Source organism: Gigantopelta aegis, chromosome 6 (assembly GCF_016097555.1).
Source record: "Gigantopelta aegis isolate Gae_Host chromosome 6, Gae_host_genome, whole genome shotgun sequence".
NCBI lineage: Eukaryota > Metazoa > Mollusca > Gastropoda > Neomphalida > Peltospiridae > Gigantopelta > Gigantopelta aegis.
Window position 1 is genome coordinate 58417662 of NC_054704.1, and position 19718 is coordinate 58437379.

General features: G+C 35.0%; 1 protein-coding gene across 1 annotated transcript in view; it reads right to left on the reverse strand.

Annotated features, from left to right (window-relative positions):
- The window catches only part of LOC121374646 (GPI ethanolamine phosphate transferase 2-like), a 44503-nt gene that overhangs the window by 11036 nt on the left and 13749 nt on the right, over positions 1-19718 (reverse strand). Inside the window, exons 3-10 of the mRNA XM_041501753.1 lie at positions 17695-17883; positions 16951-17086; positions 16022-16231; positions 13597-13814; positions 11998-12117; positions 10639-11292; positions 9969-10195; positions 1659-1971 (exon numbers count right to left, since the gene is read on the reverse strand). Coding sequence (XP_041357687.1) covers positions 1659-1971; positions 9969-10195; positions 10639-11292; positions 11998-12117; positions 13597-13814; positions 16022-16231; positions 16951-17086; positions 17695-17883 — 2067 coding nt within the window. The remainder of the gene's footprint in view (positions 1-1658; positions 1972-9968; positions 10196-10638; positions 11293-11997; positions 12118-13596; positions 13815-16021; positions 16232-16950; positions 17087-17694; positions 17884-19718) is intronic.

Here is a 19718-nt window from a genome sequence, read left to right on the forward strand (position 1 = left end):
GTGGCAATTAGCAACAGTTGCTTTGGGTAGCCACTGTACAGGAACAAACAACAGTCTAATGATCACATGACAGACAGGTACATTCGATTCGTTATTTCATTTATGGATTAATTACTCCAGGTCTGGTAATGATCTCCAGTTGCCACTAAGTCACGGCATTTATTTGGTGAAACAAGTCTGGGACATTGTCAGTGCCATGACCATCAAAAACTGTTGGATTCATACAGGTCGGTGTTCCTCCAGAGCCTCATGCAGAGTTGCTTGAAGCACCAGCAAATGAAACGACAGCATTACAGGGATCTTGTTGGTGACATAACACACAGGGGGCCCATCACTAAACATTGTAAGTTTACGTCTGATACTTGCAGTTATACCGGTCGTGCATTTACTTGTGTTTGGCATCAATTTTACATCATTACGAAAGCTGAGTACTTTAAAGACAAAATAAAATAAAGTATGTGTTCTTCTAACTATATTTGTTGAACTATAATAGTAATAAGAATTGTGGTTTAGTCATAGATTTATGTTTACTTGCAAAACTAGGCTTACAATATTTTGTGAAATTGGGTCTTAGTGTGGATGGACTTTGATGATAAAGTTGATAAGAGGTTGAGACATTTGCCAGTCTCAGTGATAAGCAGATTGTTGAAAGTGTCGAGATCACTTGTGACAAAATATGCGATGACCAGGAAGAAGAGTGCGAAACTGAACCGGAACCCATCCCTTCAGTGGCCATGCAGTGTCCGGGATGACATTATAACATTAAATTGTCATTTTGTAGAAGGGAATCAAAATTCTGACTTACCATGTTTATAAATACATAAAATGTTTGATAATTTCTTACCTGGACAGGGTTTCTGCCAGAGAGTAAAACAGATAAAGCGCCATACCCAAAGTTGTATGCAGATTATATTTTTTTAAGTTAACCTTCTGACAAAATTAATTACTCTTATCATTACTGTATGATTTTCTTAACACTAGCCCTAAACATAACCAATTTTCTCCCTTGGGGAGGTCATGACTGTGGTTGCATTCAATTCCATAGCGCTATACCCAAAAATTTCTTTTAGGCAGAAACACTGCTGGATGTTGTTATTTTTGTTACTGTCTGTTAGTTTAATTTAAATCATGTCATTCTGTTATAATTAGCAACAAAATATGTTTGGTAGAAAACCCAAGGCACCCTCACTAAACTGCCAACTTGATATAACATTAACACAACAATTGTATTGGTACATTAGTGGGTGTTAAATCAAGGCTATACTGTATTATCAAAATATTTTGAATGGCAAATTAGTGAGCGAATATTCATACCAAACACTAGTTTATACTAAGTTTTTATAGAATTCAAAACCGAATTTTGTCTGATCACAACATAAATTTTAACTTTTTAAAATTAAAACCTAAATATGAAATTTGTAATTGTCTCGGCATGTATTGAATCAAACAGAAACGTCTGTTGTCATTATTATCATGTTACTAAACTGATTTACTAAGCAAATTAAAATATTAAAAAGGTCTAATTACAAATAACCACATCCCATCTAAGTTGATGTGTGTGATAATGTAAAACTATTATGTGATTTGTTCACAAAGGCTTAATGAGAAATGTTACCAACTAAAAACAGAGCAATAAATGAAATTAATGAAATGTTTACCTGAAAGAAGAAGGCAGCTTCGCCCATCCACATGCAATAAAGAAGCAGGAAGGAAGGCTGTTTTATGTGGTACACAACATATTTTGATACCATGGCATCGGTGACAGACAACATAGCCAGCACGGCAGAGTTGTGTGGTCGTAACAGAAGTGTAATCAGTGTAAGCCATATTGTCTGTACTCTATCCCACAACACCACAGCAGAGCGCGGCTCAGTCTGTACTTGTCGTATTGAGAAGTAGATCCATGTCACTAAAGCTTCCATTATCAAAAACACAATAGTCACATACGCCATCTGGGCCTCTAATGTTCCTCTGAAAGAAAAACAATGCTTTGTCTTTAACAAAACCACGACATGTTGCAATCCTGGCTAAAACACCACAGCAATGAGTTCCCTACACCACCACATGTTGCAATCCTGGCTAAAACACCACAGCAATGAGTTCCCTACACCACCACATGTTGCAATCCTGGCTAAAACACCACAGCAATGAGTTCCCTACACCACCACATGTTGCAATCCTGGCTAAAACCAGTGTTCGAGATTAATGGTATCCCGATATCCCGAGGATACCAGAATTAAATTTTGGATACCAGACTTCAAGAACCCAGTATCCCACCGGGATACCATATAATACTAAATTCTCAGATGGGATACCAGATTTTGAAATGTTAGTATCCAACTGGGATACTGCCCAAAATTTTTAATCTCGAACACTGCTAAAACACCACTGCAATGAGTTCCCTACACCACATGTTGCAATCCTGACTAAAACACCTGAGCAATGTGTTTCCTACACCACAACATGTTGCAATCCTGGCTAAAACACCACAGCAATAAGTCTCCTATACCAGGGTTTCTGTCAGAGGGTAAAACGGGTGGCACCACACCCACATTTTTTGCAGATCTAATTTTTTTTAAGTTAACCTTTTGACAAAATTAATTAACTCAATCGCAACTCCTAGGTATTCCGAATATTCACAAACTAAGACTATTGTGTTATAAAGACCATATTTATTTAACTCTCTAACCACGATATTTTTATAACAGTTTGCGATGAGACACCACTGATTTCGTTTTTTTTTGTTTAAGTACAACCATTGCTAAAAATTATGATGCTGGGGTTTTTTAAAATTAATTTTTACTTGTCCGCCGGTAAATTATGCTTGTCAAGTAAATTTTCACTTGTCGGGACAAACGGACAAGTGCTTATTTCGAACGCTGGCTGCATACATTTACAACGCTTAAACACCTGTGTTTAAAAAAACAGGCTTCATAAATTCGACCCTACATGTTTAGCATGTAAATCACACTTAATACCAGCCATCCACTGCTGAAGAATTAATTGTACAGGTTAGATAAGAGAAGATCCTATTGTTTTGGGTTATTAGCTTTGTAAATATTCTTTGCCATTTTAATCAATATTTTCAATAAAAAACATAAAATACAGGGCTTCTAGGTATTGGAGAATACACGGTTAACTGTCGATTCTTGAAAAATAACCACAATACTCTGTTATCTACAGGAAAGTTCAAATTTGTTTACATTTCATCTATATAATATCGGTAAATAACATCTAGAGAAGGCAGTTATTTGTTTCTACTACATAGAATTCCACTTTGTATTAATCACGTGCCAGTGTAAAATTTAATCCGGTATTTATTTTAAATGTCTGTCTTTCTACCCTCCGAGGGGGGGGGGGGGGGGGGGCACGGAGGGCAGCCGCCTCCGTGAGAATCTCACTTTAAAAAAAAAAATTACTCCAGAAAATAGCATACACATCTCAGGGTTTAATTTGTATAGTGTTTCATTTGTTTATAAAAAGTAGTGCCCACCCACCCCCAGGATTTTAAATAGGGTACGGTCCTGGCGTAATACAAGTAAAATGTTATCACGTTTCGCGGCTTGTTTAACAACGTATTTATTACTTAAAAGCTGTCTGGGCTTGGTGGATTGTGTTTATCCAGGACTGTCAGAGCTGTGTGTGTGTGGTGGTGGGGGGGGGGCAATATGCCCCCACTTTCTAAAATGTGTTGTTTACAAATTGGTAATTTTGTTATTCAGATGGCAAAAAATCATGTTTAAAGGAACCTCTTGTTTTTGGCAGAGCATGACCCCCACCCACCCCCCACCATTAGTCTTCTAGGGCGCTTCATACATTATTTAATAAATGCCCTGATTATTGACCACCCACCTCCCCCTACTAGGACGTTTTCAGTTACTTTGTACCGGGTTATGGATGTTATTTTTACATGCATATTTAACAAATTCATGTGTTGGTATTTCAGGAAATGCCCTTGACAACTACTTTGATTTGATAGACAAAATGCCCATCTTAGATAATGATTTGGATAGTTTTTCGATCTATAGAGATGACTTAGATACTGCTACATACCTGGAACTGGACCATGTTGAATCACAGCCGGAGCAGACTATTTCACTCATAACTGAGAAATCGACCTCAAGAATAAAGACTATTGTCGGTGATAAGGACATAGCAAACTTGGCGGGAAGAAGGTATAAAAATTCCAGTTGGCGCTTATTATATAATTTACGTTTTGCTCTTGAAACATATACTTTTATATGCGACATTCACCTTAAACTTAAAATACACATGAATGGTATACAGATCAGTAGTGTTCTATCAACGCTAAATCAAATACACTTCAGGAAAGCAAGTTATAACCTTTAAAAACAGCAATGTCATTTGGAGAAAAGATAACGGTGCTAACATGTTCAAACAACATAAATTATGTAAATTACATGCATGTATTTAAAAGTTTCTCCAAATACTTGTACTTTGTGGTTAATTTGCTAATGTATTTTTCTATATTTTTATTCAGTCTGTTGAAAAATACTGAAAACAAAGTGGCATGGGCAATAAGACTGTTCGAGATCTGGAGGACACAGAGGAATTAACTGGCTAAAAGTGATTCATCTATCAGCTGTACTGATCCATCCTTAGACGACATGACCCAGGATGAGTTAAATTTTATACTGTCTAGATTTGTGTGCGAAATTAAGAAAGGAGATGGTAGTGACTTTCCAGCATCAGCCCTATATGAGCTGGCTATTTCCATACAACTTTACTTTGAACAGAGAGGTAAAACTAAAAGATACAAGTTCCTAGGGGGCGATTATTTTGTGCAAATCAAAAACACCTTTGACAATGTAATGAAAAACAGGAATGCAGCAGGAATTGGGACAGATACTAAAAATATGGCTCAATGGACTTGTAGGGACCGATACACCCAGTCGCCTTTTAAATACATTGATCTATTTAGTTGGCTTACACTTTGCATTTCGGACGGCATTGAAACACAAAAACCTCTATTGGGAGAACCCCCGGCTAAAATTAGTCATATCTGCTCATGGAGAAGAATGTCTCCGATATGCTGAAGACGTTTCCAATCCAAATCAAAACAAGGCGGAATATCAAGCTGAAACATTTGTAAGAAGATCTTGTGTGCATATCCGAATGCTATTCACCCTGAGCATTGCTTGGTGAACATCTACAAGCAGTATGTCCAGCATTGGTAAGTACATCTTTGTATACAAATTTTATAAACATTGAAATATTTACTGATCATTATTAATTTTATAGTAAGCAAATTATCGTCTTAAAATAGTGTTTCGTTTTCCCTTGGATGCAGTTGCCACTTTTTTTTTCAAAACATCGCACCCACTAACCACACAAATTTCCTGGATACGCCACAGAGATGTCCAATTCATTTAAACAAGTAATCGCGGTTTGTTATAAACAACAAATATGCGCATGTATTTTTACAATTTTGTGGTGTGCCGTTTTCATTCTGGACCCTCTTTTACCAGAACGACTAGATCCCCAATCATTTATTGATTGGTAAAAGACACATGATTAACTAATGCCATAATTCAATAATACATGCAAATTTCTGAGACAACTTATTTTTATTTAATTTTTTTAAGTCCCATTTTATCTCCTGTCACAACACAAGAAGGGTGAAATTTGGTTTGGGACTGTGAATGTTGGAATGAATAAGCTCAGGAGTACTGTGACAGGGCTGTGTAAAGAAGCTGGGTTACCTGGCTTCTGTTTCAACTACTCGCTATGAGCAACAGCTGCGACAAGATTATATGAGTCAGGGGTGGAGGAGCAACTCGTTTCCGAAATTACTGGCTATCGGAGTGAGGCGATGAAGAGCCAGGCGAGCTCTGTTATTACTGGGGAATGTCCAGTGAAAATGGAACGTGTTGAACCAGCAGCTATTGCCACGACAAGCTCGGGCATGCAAATCAACATAAATATCAATTTACAGAAATAAACACCAACAGAAACAAAATCCATATACTATTAAATTTCGGTATGGCTAGACTTGTTTTGTTTGTTTGTTTGGGGTTTTTTAGGGGGAGGGGGTGTTTTTGTTTTTTGTTGTTTGGTGGGGGGGGGGGGGAGAGTTGTTCTTGAGCTACCCCAACATCACCACTCATATGGAAACACTGCTATTAATAAGAATAAACCAGGTTTTTTAGGAGTCCATTTTTTGCGCCCTATGAATGCACGTGGAATATTGCTTGAAGTTAGCAGTGTGCTTTATCTAGTTGTAGGTTATTTTTCACGAACGTACAGCTATCCGTGCATTATCTGACAAATAATCTACAACTAGAACAATAGTGTGACGTCAGAAGTGTAGTTTAAATTGTGGTAACCCATGGCTAGTTATATTCAATGTTGGGCTAGTAAATAAATACTATTGCCATGCCCGACGACTAGTGAAATATTTTGGTCAATATAGCAGTTTTATTTTGTAAACATGAATATCCTGCCCCCACCACAACCAGTGTTTTTAAGTTCTATCTCCGTTGTTAGATGACACATTGGATTATTACTATTATTTAGTAATATTGTAATGACTTAAAAGTAAAGTAGGCAGGGCTTGTGCTGTCGGTAGCCAAATTAGCCATTGACTAATTTTTACAAAAAATGGCTAATGAAATTTTCAAGTGGCTAAAATTTTGGCTAAGCCATTTTCTATCTTCTGATTGTGAACAAATGGTTAAATAATCTATCCAACACCTCAAACATAATAATAATACCAAATATTTAATTAGCGTAATAGTGATTTCGCGACCGGTAAAGAGAAACCGTGTCACCCAGAATACAGTGTAATGTTTGCTTATTTTAATAATCACTGTTATTAATTTTAACTGCATGTATTCAACATGTATGAAAGTCTAAAAGATCTGTAGCTTGCTATTTTAACTTTGTAAAGTCTATGATGAACCAAAGTAATAAAAACAGACCGACAATGCGTGTGAATTTTAATACACATGCTAGTTCAGGGTCGAAAGACAAGTAGGCTATCCAAAGGGCCGAGCGAAAACAAAACGTCCGCTAGACTAGTTTATGCACTTCACATTAAACCAAATGAACATGTCGGGAACCAATAAAATGTTGCGGACAGTAAACAATATGATTACACACAAGTAAATCCTGATGTAAATTTGTTAAAAAAAAAGAAAAAAAGTTGTTCGCATCAATGAATACTTAACTGCAGTTTCATTTATTTCCTTTGTCTTTGTTAATTTCGCACCCATGCAGATCGCGATTGCAGGAAATGAATATGCAGTCTTTATACAAACTGCAGTTAAACGTACACTGAATAAAATTAGTTTAGGCAAAAAAAAATAAAAAAAGGTGCGTTTCCGGTCGACCGACCGTCCCTAGTTTTACCCCCCCTCCCCCGACCCTAATTTTTTTTCTCTCTTAAACTGAAACAAAAATAATAAAAAAATAATAAAATAATAAAAAAAAGAAGTAAAAATAAAAGAGGACAACATCACCAAACAAGAGTATTTCCTTCCTTGCACATTGTTTACGTACTATTATACGATACATTTTGCACATGTAATTCCCTTCCGAAAAACATCGAGAAATTCTGGAAAAGCTTTTGTAATAGAGTTCCTTCCCCTGATTAGCTACCACCGAACAGCTTGGTCGGTCACAGAAGTAACCGAATGTATGAACATAGCCTTGGTACAGGTTATTTCGATTAAATATAATTGTATCAATTCAGCTTAATTCTCCTCTTCACTTAAATCAACAGGTCTTATTATTAATGCATCTCAAATGTTTGCATAAAGTATTTAAATTAAGAACAACGAAATTAATACAAATGTCCCATTAATTTAAGGAAATACACAAACAGTGCATACCAATACTACTACTACTACTACAACAACGACAACAACAATAACAATGATGATAAATAATAATAATAATAATAATTATTATTATTATTATTATGATAGTATTAAATTTTCAACAAAAAACCCACAACAAAAACACAACAAAAAAACCCTACCTACCTACCCTAATTTTTTGGGGGATGCAATCGGAAACACACCTATTTTGGGGGGGGCCTTACAATAATCATGATATTTCAGGGATTTACCTTGTCTTTCTGAAATGGGGGTCCCTTGGACTCACCTCTTTCTTTTCTTTCCCAACCTGAAAACAAAGGGTCCCAAAACCACACAAACGACAGAGAGCTGCAGACAACAAATCATGTGTAAACTATATGTAAATTTAACAAGCTGTGTTGTTGTTTTTCCTTTTGGGAAATCAGTGTCGGTATTCATTGTTTATTCTTTCAAAACCAACATTTCACTTTGATCTGTATAATTATTTGAACCATTTCCTGCAAGCTAAATGACACTCACAATACCATGCGTTGTTTATGAATCGTGCTGCAAATCAGAACATTTAACCAATTTGTTTTATTCGCCCGGGAATTTCCAATTGTGTTCAGCCTGTTGACGAGAAGTTCCGAATGATCACAAATCCACGATCTCTTTCCGGAAATTACCAACTTTACCCGATTAAGCGCAGCAAAGGATAAAGACGCAGTGTTCCCAGAGATTAAAACTTTTTATTTTCGATATGGGGAATCCCCTTTGAATACGCAGTTTATAGGTAGAAAAGAAATAGTGTGTTACACAGAATGATCGATCTTTGATAGTGGACAGGGTTACTGAAAATGTCAGCTATTTTATGCGTCCGACGGGACGCAATATCTCTATTTTTGCGGGTCCAGTTAAGTTTTAGTGCGTCCTATACGCAAGTTTTGTGCGTCCGGTAAATCCCTGATATTTGTTAGATAATGTTAGATATAAATTTGTATGACTGTGACATCTAATAAGTTAGCTGGATTTTAAAAAGACAGCAAATTTTAATTTTATTTTATTTTATTTAATAAATGGAATAGTTGTAATAACGCGAAGTCAGCATTCTTAGCCCAGGTGTTTTACAAGCTGAAATCAACAAAGCATTTAACATGATGCTGAAATCATAGCGCAAATTACAAAATTGTTAGGGGTGGGGAATTGATGGGTTTGTTTTTTTTAAAAAAGAAGAAGAAAAAAAAGCAATTCAAATAATGAGTTCTATTTGAATTTTTTTTATTAGCTCTAAAAAATTTATTTGGAAAAAAGGAAGAAAGAAAAAATAACACCCTCCATAAACATTCACCCATCCTCATATTTTTGTATGTTTGTTGTCATAGGCCTTAGAAGTGGGGGTGGGTGGTTGCAGGGGGTACTGACTTCCAACTCTGAAAATAATGCATCCCCTGCTGAAAAATCAAAGTGATATATTAACTGCCCCTAACCTCATTGCTGTCTTTGATTTTGATCAGGGAATATAGTTTTGTTATCCATATTTATTCCAGTTTGTACACAATTAGCTGATAAAAATGCATTTTCATATTCATATATAAATACTCTATACAGTACTGCATAAACAAATATGGCTAAAACATTTTTAATATGGCTAATAAAAATTCCATTCCATAATTTTTTGGCTACAGGTATTTTTGATCCAGGGTGAGCCCCGAGTAGGGCTAGTAAATTTTTTAAATCACCGATTCCATGGCTAGTGGATTTTATAAAAAATTCTAGAAGCCCTGTAAAATAGAAGTTAATTTAGCTGTCAAGTAAAGAGTTTTCATGAATAATGGATTAACTCAACTCTACGGGGTTTGTAAACTATTTTTCATGAATCCGCACTTCCTCATACATTCTCCACTAAATCTAAACTAGTTTTTATTTCAGAATTGTAGGCAATGTAGCACACCACACAAGTTAAACATGTTGAAAATATACCACTTGTGTAAGCTCACCCAGTATACATGACATGGTTAATTAAACTTCACTTTAGAAGGAACTAGAAGGTGGTGGTGGTGCAGTCAATAATTCGACTAAAAACACCTACGTGTGAAATTAATATTATTTAATAATTCAGGTAGTATTTGTATGAGGGAATTTACATACTTGGATGTTCCATTATATATTCCTGGGAAAGAGACTGCACCATTTGCAGCTCGAAAACTGTAAACGCAGATCATGGCCCAGATGAAGAGACTAGTCTGGAAAGGAGACCTGTGAAGACATCTTGTAGTAACAATGCACAACATCGAAAAGATGACTGTTCCCGACAAAATACTTTTATTTTCGGGCCTGCAAAAGGAACATATATATTTGTATAAGGTACAGTTAATCTACAAAAATCTGTTTCGCTGGAAATATTTTCAGTTTTATTAAATAAAGTGTTCAACCTTCTGACTACTGCAGACGAGATGTCTCGCCCGACATCATGTAAGTCAACATACTGTACACATACAGCGCATTCCCCAATTCATGTTTCTGGTCAGAAAAACAGTTATTGGGAGTAATGGATATAAATAATGGACATCTGGCCACAAATGCCCATAAATAAACGTGACTTTTTAAATATTTTTTTATCTAAAATATCATATAAATTTGAAAAAAACGAGAAAAATAATACATATCGCTTCGAAATTTGAACTCTATTTTATATATTTATAAAAATTTAAGTGGATATATGTGAGTAAAAGTAATTTGTACCCACTCATCATGGTTTTTGTCAAAAATTAATCCAGTAGTCCAAAGGTTAACATTAAAATGTTGTAAGAAAAAAAAGCGAATAATAAAAAAGAAAGTAAAAATGGATACAAAGTAATTTGTGTTGATGTCGAAATGACACAGTATTTAAACTAGTGCAGACTAATAAAATAAAAAACAAACGGTACCTCACTAACCAGTCACCAACATCTGGCAGATGGTGCCACTTATCTCCAGTCTGGTTCCAAGTCCGCAGGATGCGCAGTAAAACCAACACAAGCCACAAACACAAGATGGCTACCCCTGATGAACACTTCCCAGTGTCTCTGGATTTACCAGTATCAGCCACCACACTGTCATCTTTCTGTAGACACTCTACTTCACCACAGTAAGAGGAATCAGAATATACTGGATTTTGATACTTCGTGAATATACCATCTTTGACATCTTTTTCTAACTGGTAATTTTTCTCCACTTTGTTTTCTTTATTAGAATGCGGTACACTAGACTGCTCTGTGAGTTGGCCTGTGGGCAGTGTGCTCTGTGTGACCTGCTGGTAAGACAGTTTTGCAAGAATCATCACGTGAATGGTGGTGCTGTAGAAATACCATGTCTGATGCTCCTCTTCAACAAAACTGCTCGACAGAAGACTTACAGTGTGCACAAACGTCCCTATCATGAGAAACGTATCCAGACTGCTCACCGATTTAAACTGAAAACAAAAACAAGGTAGCTGTTCGAGTAATAATAATAATAGCAACAATATACTTTAATTTTCAATATAATAGTTTTGTTTTTGTTTAACGACACCACTAGAGCACATCAATTAATTAATCATCGACTATAGTCAATAGAGGAAAGCCGCTACCTTTTTCCTAATGTAATAAGGGATCTTCTATATTCACCATCTCACAGATAGGAAAGCACATACCATGGCCTTTGTCCAATTGTGGTGCACTGGTTGGAAAAACCCAATCAGTTGAATGGATTCAAGAACCGTAGGTAAGCGTTCAACAGACTGAGCAAAATCCCGCCCATTAAATACAATATGTCATTGAAAAGTAAAACGTTGATTTCAATGAAAAAGTAACATGTATATCTTGCTTTCTATAACTTGATCTATTGCCTAGGCCATAGATGCTAAAAACATCATACATTATTCACTATTTCTCTTACCCGTATACTGCTATCATTAGATACCATGTAATAATCCCTATTATTGTTAAGAAACAAAAATATGCCTAACTTTACAGACTAAACATAATCCTGTACAAAATTGAGACAAATTATTTACCTGTAACGAATGACAGTAGTGCCTTGTGTAACTGAAGAGGAGAACACAAATACTACAGAATACTGCAATTGTTAGAAGTTGTAAAACAACTGATAACACATCTGTCTGACACACAAACTCGCTTTTGTGAGGGCTGGTACAAACAGTCACATGTCCAATGAGTCCAAGAATGTAGCAGATGCCAAATGCAGCCATTTCATTGGATGATATTCTGTAGACAAAAGTCTCTGGTGCACAGATTAAGATGCACAGTGAGAGGAAAACCTGAAAACGTCACAAAACTGTGCTATCATGTGAGTTCAGTAATTCACTCACATGAATTGTACAAACTATCATTATTAAACAAAGTAATTAAAGTTCACAGCCAAAACGTACTCAAATTATTTCCCTTATACATACATACAAAATGTAATATTTGGTTTATATTCCAAAACCAGTATCTAAAATTGTAAAGATGCACAAGCATTTATAAGATAGGCAGTCTCATAGAAGAAACTTAACAATTATTAAACATATTAAAAAAGATTTTTTGTTTTTTAAAACCACTACTAGAGTACATTGATTAATTATAATCAGCTATTGGATGTCAAACATTTAGTAATTCTAACATGTAGTCTTATGAAGAAATCCTCTACATTTTCCATTGGTAGTGACCGAGCTAGATCCCACCCCTGGACAGAAAAAGACCATAGAATCATGTGTACAGAAGGTTGTGAGTAGATCCTCAGAAGACATATCTCTGTAATTCAGAGCTTTAGATCTCACTAATTTGGGCACAATGGGCACCTTTGTCTTTTCTCAGTGCAGGAAGGTTGTTTTAGTTCAGTACTGCTAATGCTGATGTAGAGTTGTCAATATTCAGAAATGAATTTCAATTTTTTAAAATCTAATTAAATTTAACACTTGGCAGGATGTTGAGGTGACATATCTTGAGATCAGTTTGTACTTAATTTGGTTATTTTGTGCATATGTATTTTGTGCACAACGCTGATGCAAGCTAAAGCCATGGTAATTACTGTTACATGATTAAATACATAAGTCATACATAAGTCGATTAAACAGTTTGTTTTTAAAATCCCATTTTCACCACGATATTCATTCAAAAACAGTTTTTTAACAAACCAAGTGTGCTTTCACCATCAGTGGATATCATCAACTTGCTTGATGCAACAACAAAAGTCACCTAATCACTAATTTCTGATATGTCACACTTGCAGCGTGTTGACAGGGTCAAAAGTGGATTTATTAAACCATTTCAGGGCTCGAACTTAACAATATGTCACCCACAGCATTAAAAAAAATTGTTGTGGGTGAAATGGCCCACCGACGGCAATTGAGCCTGTCTATGGCAATTTTTTAAAATGTGACTTTTACAGCAAATAAATATGACTGAAGGTTATATTGTTGCATGTAGACATATTTAAAATGTACAAATGTTTAATATTGACAAATACACCAGATATATTCATTTTGCTGCTGTTAGACGTTTTAACAACGGCTGTAATTTTTATCCTGGGGCACAAAAGTGCCACCAGTGATGCTCCCAACCCACGGCAATTTATATCTCAACGGTCAGTATTTGCCGTCAGTGTTGTCATTAAGTTTGAGTCCTGCATAGAGAAAATAAAAACTGAATGATAGGACATGGGGTAAATACTTTACAATTTACACTTACAGGCAATGTCAGCAAAGTGCAATAATTTGTGGTAATAAAGATTTTTGCAAAACAAATAATTAATTTACCATAATCAGGTAAGCTATTGCAATGATCATACTGTAGAGGTCATATGTGGTAGAGGTTGCACTAATTCGAGAAGCCATCTGACGTACACTGTGCTGGTAGTCGGCAATCAGTGTGTGGCCAAATCTGTCCCATGATGCCTTGCTCACATTATTCTTCATGTAATTCAGCCATTTGGCATGCCGCTTTTCAGTCTGTTTATAAACCTGGAAACCATCATCTATTTAGAAAGTAATCAAGGCAATTAAACGGGGTATGTACACGGTTTTGTTAGGACCTACAGACATAAACAGTTAAAGTTGTAAACTACTTGATTATGAATATAAAATATACAGACAGAAGATCAAAATAAAAAAGGAAATATCTAATAGAGAATCTCTTTTAAATACTATAAACCAGAATTTACAAATAAAAAATACATTCTCTGCAGAAACAGTAGAATTACTTAGAATATTGGACAATCTTTTGAAAACACTTCAGGACATGAGTTAAGCGTTCTAGTTTCAAAAATCTTCTGTCTACCTTAATTTATGTTTTTAAGTATAAAAATTATTAATATAGTTTGAAAACATTAATCATATTATTTATAGATAAGTATGATACCCGGTAATAATTTCAGGCTCCCAACTCTGACATCATAAATTATGTTGTAAAAAACCCCAAACACACACAAAAACGCAGGGGAGGGGGAGAGAACGACAATTGTGGGCTTGTACCAAATGTTGTTTATCCAATATGTTGCTATCTGAGTTACAATCAAGTCTGATTAAACATTTTTGTTGTACACCCAATAAGTCTAATACAGTTCAATCATATTTAATAAAATTAGAATATTTGTAGGCATTGTCACTTGATAAATATTAGAACAATTTTAATTATAGCTGGTCTAATGTTGTAACAAAATAAATGTCATAAAATTGAATGCTTGGCTTAAGGGGAAACAATGTTTATCCAGGGTTGAAAAGTAACATGAAAACCATGGTCGCCAGGAGGGCCAGTTGAAGACAAATCTTACTGGACCTTCGCAAATTCAACTAGCCCTCTAATTATCACATTGTAATTTAAATGCACAGCCAAAATCAAAACTAGAATATTCTTTGTGGAATAATAATCATGTGCTCACCATATATAGTCTGTTTTCTTCAAAGGGAAACCGATGAATTGGCATGCAACTTTATAATGAATACAGTTAAAATTCTTATAAAAACATGTTATTACGTTTTAAACCTATACCAACTCAAATAACATTTTTTGAGACAAAAAGAAGGACATCCAGTATAAATAAAAAGAATTCTTTACAAATTACCATTAAATTATGATTAAATCTCATTTTTAATACAGGGGTGAAGACAAAATGCTAGAACAGCCAAGGTATAGAGCTTGACTTGCATTGCAATACAAAGAGAATAAAGGTACAACTGTGCGTGCTTTGTTATATTAACCTAGTCTTGGGATGGCAGTCCTCTTTATGGTGATGCTAGAAGGGGTACAATCTCCAGTATTGGATTTCCTTGGGAATGGACGAAGCACGCACACGTGTGCGTTTAATTTGGATATTGTAAATGCTACAGTAGTAGGCTACTAATAAAATAAATATCAAAAGAAAAATAAATCTGTAAAAAAAACCCAACATTTTACCAAAATATACAATATACTTAGTTATTATATTACATAGCATAAGGGTGTACTTATTGTTTAATACAATAACATTTGGACAGTTATGTCATTATGCAAGTCTTGGTGTCAAGACTTTAGATTTGATATGTTCTTATGTAATGCAAATCGCTTAAATTTAAAACAATATCGACAACGACAATCAGTTAAATGACCTTTGGAGTAAGCCCTGGGCTGTAGTAATTGAAATTAGTGTGAGTTAAAACTACAAGATAGATTTTGATTTTGTCCCAGAATAATGTAAGCTAATTAAATATGATTCCTTTTTACCATAACAATTGTCAAATAGTAGCTCTACTAGATAATTATGGAGCGCCAATCCATTCTAATAAGCCGACGACTTGTAGATTTAAAAAATACATGCAATGTCTTCAGTACATTTTGAGCTCCATTTTTAGAAAACCCGGCTCAAAGCCACAGAAGCTGAACTTGGCGCTGTTAAAATATAGAGCATGTTCTATGTCTTCTGTTGCAGTAGTTCGTGCCAACACAGACGAGATGTGTTTTGTCACATTCGATTCAGTTTCAGTGTCTTTGTTTTTTAACTTGTACCATACTAGCCAGACCCTAATATCGATGGTCGCCTAACAGACTACCTTTGTAAAATTCTTAAGTCGCCCATAGCCAATAAAGGTCGCCACAGGCAACTGCTAATTTTCAACCCTGTTTGTCTAATATGGTATATTTGAAACAATACACAATCTGACTGAACTCAGCTAATTTCCTATTCTGATATATAATGCTGATAGATACCTCTGTCACAGTTATGGATATTCTGTTGAAGTATCTTTGAAACTTGGAAGGCATTGATTTGAAATGCTCTGACCTTATCTTCTACAGTGTAGCCAATCAGACTGGTCAATATAATTCGACCTAGATTGTTCTTGGGAATTGGAACTCCCATCACAGTTGCCATAGTAGGAGCTAGATCGGTCTGAAATATTGCTTCTGGATTCTTGTTTTCTGTTAAAATACAAAACATCTAAAATACAGTAATGTGGACTGAAAACGTAACAAAGAGAATTTTAGTAATATACAAGCCTTGAAATACAAGTTAATTAAACTGATCAATTGCCTGCCAATCTCTTCAACTACTTCTGGTAATAAAATTTAAGGAAAACAATTAATTATTTTCATTACAAATGATAGAACGGTGGCCTTTGATAAGTGGTAGAGGTGGAAAATAACCAGTCATCAAAGCTACACCTTGCTCCCACTGAATCATAGAATGGAAGGGAAAAGATTTTGTTTCAGACACACAACCACACTCTTTAATTGGGGTCATTAATTTAATTTTAATGTTCTGTTTCAAGAAAAGAAGAAGTTCTATGGCAGTGAAACTGTCTACTTTCCCAATAACTAGCAAAAACATCACACACTACAGTGTATAAGTGCAATGTAATGCAATGCAGTATCAATCACTCTTGGTGGACATGCCATGTTTCTCCTTGTCCTAACCAATGCCTCATGACTGGTATATCAAAAAGCATGTTACACACCAAACAGTGAAAGTTTCAAATGTGCTGAGGTGTCATTAAAAAAAAAATCCCTTCCTTTCTGATATATCTGTAGACACTCCACCAGTGCCACATCTAGCCAGCTCCCAAAATGAGTAAAACAATTAAATCCTAAAACATATTAGACTTATTTCCCCTAGCAACTGTATTAAAAGATACTGCCACCTGCATTCAGTGCTGGACTGGCAAGGATGACAGGAACTGTGGTCTCTTCCACCGAGGCCCCTCCGTGTCCCCCTTGGTTGCTCATCCCATGGTCTCCACAGATCACCAACAGACTGGCTTTAGATTCAGTTTCACTCTAAAATGTAGCACCAAATCCATGCAAGTGATTTGTAGCAACATTCATAGGCTTAACTAAAGGCTGAAATGGGTTTTTTTTAATAATACATATAATGTTCAAGACAAGTCACAAATTAACAGAGTTAGCCATTTAAACTAATATAAATATTTTCCACTAAGTTAATATTAATAAAATAAAATAGTATGTGTCTTTTAAAAACGTTGGACAAGGAAAACAATTTGAAAATGCAGAGGGGTTTGGATCTCAATAATCTGGGCACAACAGGCTTTTTGTCTGTTCCCTTTTGTCAGTTCTGAGCACAACCAGTGTTTTTAGTGCAGTAATGTTACTAATAGCTTGTAAAAGGTTGTACATATTCAGAAATGCATTTCAAGTAACATTCCATTGATTTTGAGGTGAAATGTTTTGAGGTTAGCATGTTTGTACTTAATTTGGGCTTGCTGATTTTGGGCACACCCTTTATCAGCTCAGCATTGGTGCAATCTAAAGACCTGTAAGCAAGAAGAAAAAATATATCAAGACATTGTATATTTCGAACAACTGAGATTTAACTATGTCAGCATCACATTTCAGGTCTACATATGAAGCAGTACACAAAGACCTACCCATTTCTCCATTGCAGTATATAACTTCTCAACTATAATATCCATCTCAATGAGTTTTGGTGCTATCAACGGACTGGTAGGTCCACTCAGATGACCGATGTGGTCAAGACCAAGGTAATGAAGAATCATGACATCCCAGTCGGGATCGACCAACTCCGAGTCGAGGTGACGTGTCACATTGTTGTCAACCTGTGAATAAAAACAACATATTCCAGTCCAAGGCTCAAAATCAAATGGCTATAGTAATTCATTCTAGTGAAGTGTTTTATTTAGAGATATCAGGGATTATAAAATATTATTGTAGAAAGTGTGTTACTTGCACAGTTTTAAAACAAATATAAATTTTTATTCATAATTTAAATTGATCAATTGTATATTACAAATGATTATTTTTAGTACATGTAATTATTACCAACTTCCCAACTCTGATTAAATCTGTTTCCTGTAAAGCAAAATATTGTTAACTATAAGGATTTAACACAAATTAAAAAAAAATTGTTTTAAATCCTTATAGTTAACAATAAAACACAGTGACATTATTCGTATTCTAATACTACACCTATTAGGAGCAGGCTCTAATTTTGCCAGCTAAATGAGTGTGTTTTTATCTGAAAATCAGCTCAAATCACCAAGGTATCAGCAGTAGTGAGAAGTCAAAGTCACCATAACATTCTGGACCTAATCCGATTTAAAAAATGAAAACACACAACATACGTCAAGACCCATACTGGTTTATTGTCATAGCTCATTGTAGGACAGTGTTTTAACTTTGGCACCAGACTGCATCCTCGAGTAATCGTGAACCTGTCTATTAACGGGAAATGGTTTCTGCCCCAATCTAATTAAAATTAGCTCCACTATTACATGTGGTTCTAACAGCAGCCCGTTGAAGCTCATGTCCAGTTGACCTTTCATTCGACCAATCAAAACTTTACTTGCAAAATCATGCCAGTGATTTGAAAAGAATTTGAAAAAATTTGGGATTATGCCGAGGGTATACGAAATGATACAGGTGAATTACGAAGTATGCCGGAAACTAATTTCAATATAATTTTTTTTATAAAATTTGTTTCAAAAAAAAAAAAAAAAAAAAGTTATGGTATAGCCATAAAATCTGTTTATACCAGTATACAATCCAGAGTTTATTACTGCACTGATCCCCCTGTTTTTTTCAATGTTGAAATAGACCAACAAGTTCGCCTATTGCAAAAATAGTCTCGCCCAATATTTTTAGAATTTGTATGCTCCTGAATAACGCTATAAAAGGCGAAGTGTAATTGGTTGATATTTAAATTGTTATTTATAGATGAAATGTCACCTGACATGGGAGTCCATGCAATGCTGTTAGATCTACTGGTATATACCAGTAGAGCTAATTTAATCAGATTGTTTCTGAGCATGTTTTACCATGTTCAATTTATTATAAAAATCAACCAACAAATGTTAATGCTCATGCCAGTTTCTGTTGTGAAGAGATTAAATATTATTATGTCATAGTCTAATGATGACATTCTTCAGATACACCCGTAAACCGGGCTATTGTTTCTCAAAGTGACGTGTGTTGCGTTGCGTGTTGTGACCACTGAAGTGTTGTTAATCCTCAGCTTCCTTCATTTCAGTAATGCCATAAAATACTAATTAATACTTTAATTTTAACATTGCAGCACATACTTAACAATATCATGTTTTTAATGAAACATAGAACTGTTTTGTTTAAATTTTATTACCGAAAGTAGTATTTTATATAGAAATATTACAATTAGAACAGAGTTGTAAAATTAGGAATTTTTTCAATTGAAAATGGAAACTGGTGAAACATTACAATATGTAATGATAAATGTTCACTTCGCCTATTTTTATCAAACTTCTCCCCTTTCTTCTGGGAAGTGAGATGTCACTTCTCCTACTTTTTCAATTCTAGATTAGGGCCTCAAGGAGTATCTCTAAAGACATTTTATTGTGTTTTTATTTTTAAAATCCCACAAATCTTAAAAACCTAATTATCTAAAGTACACATTGCTTAA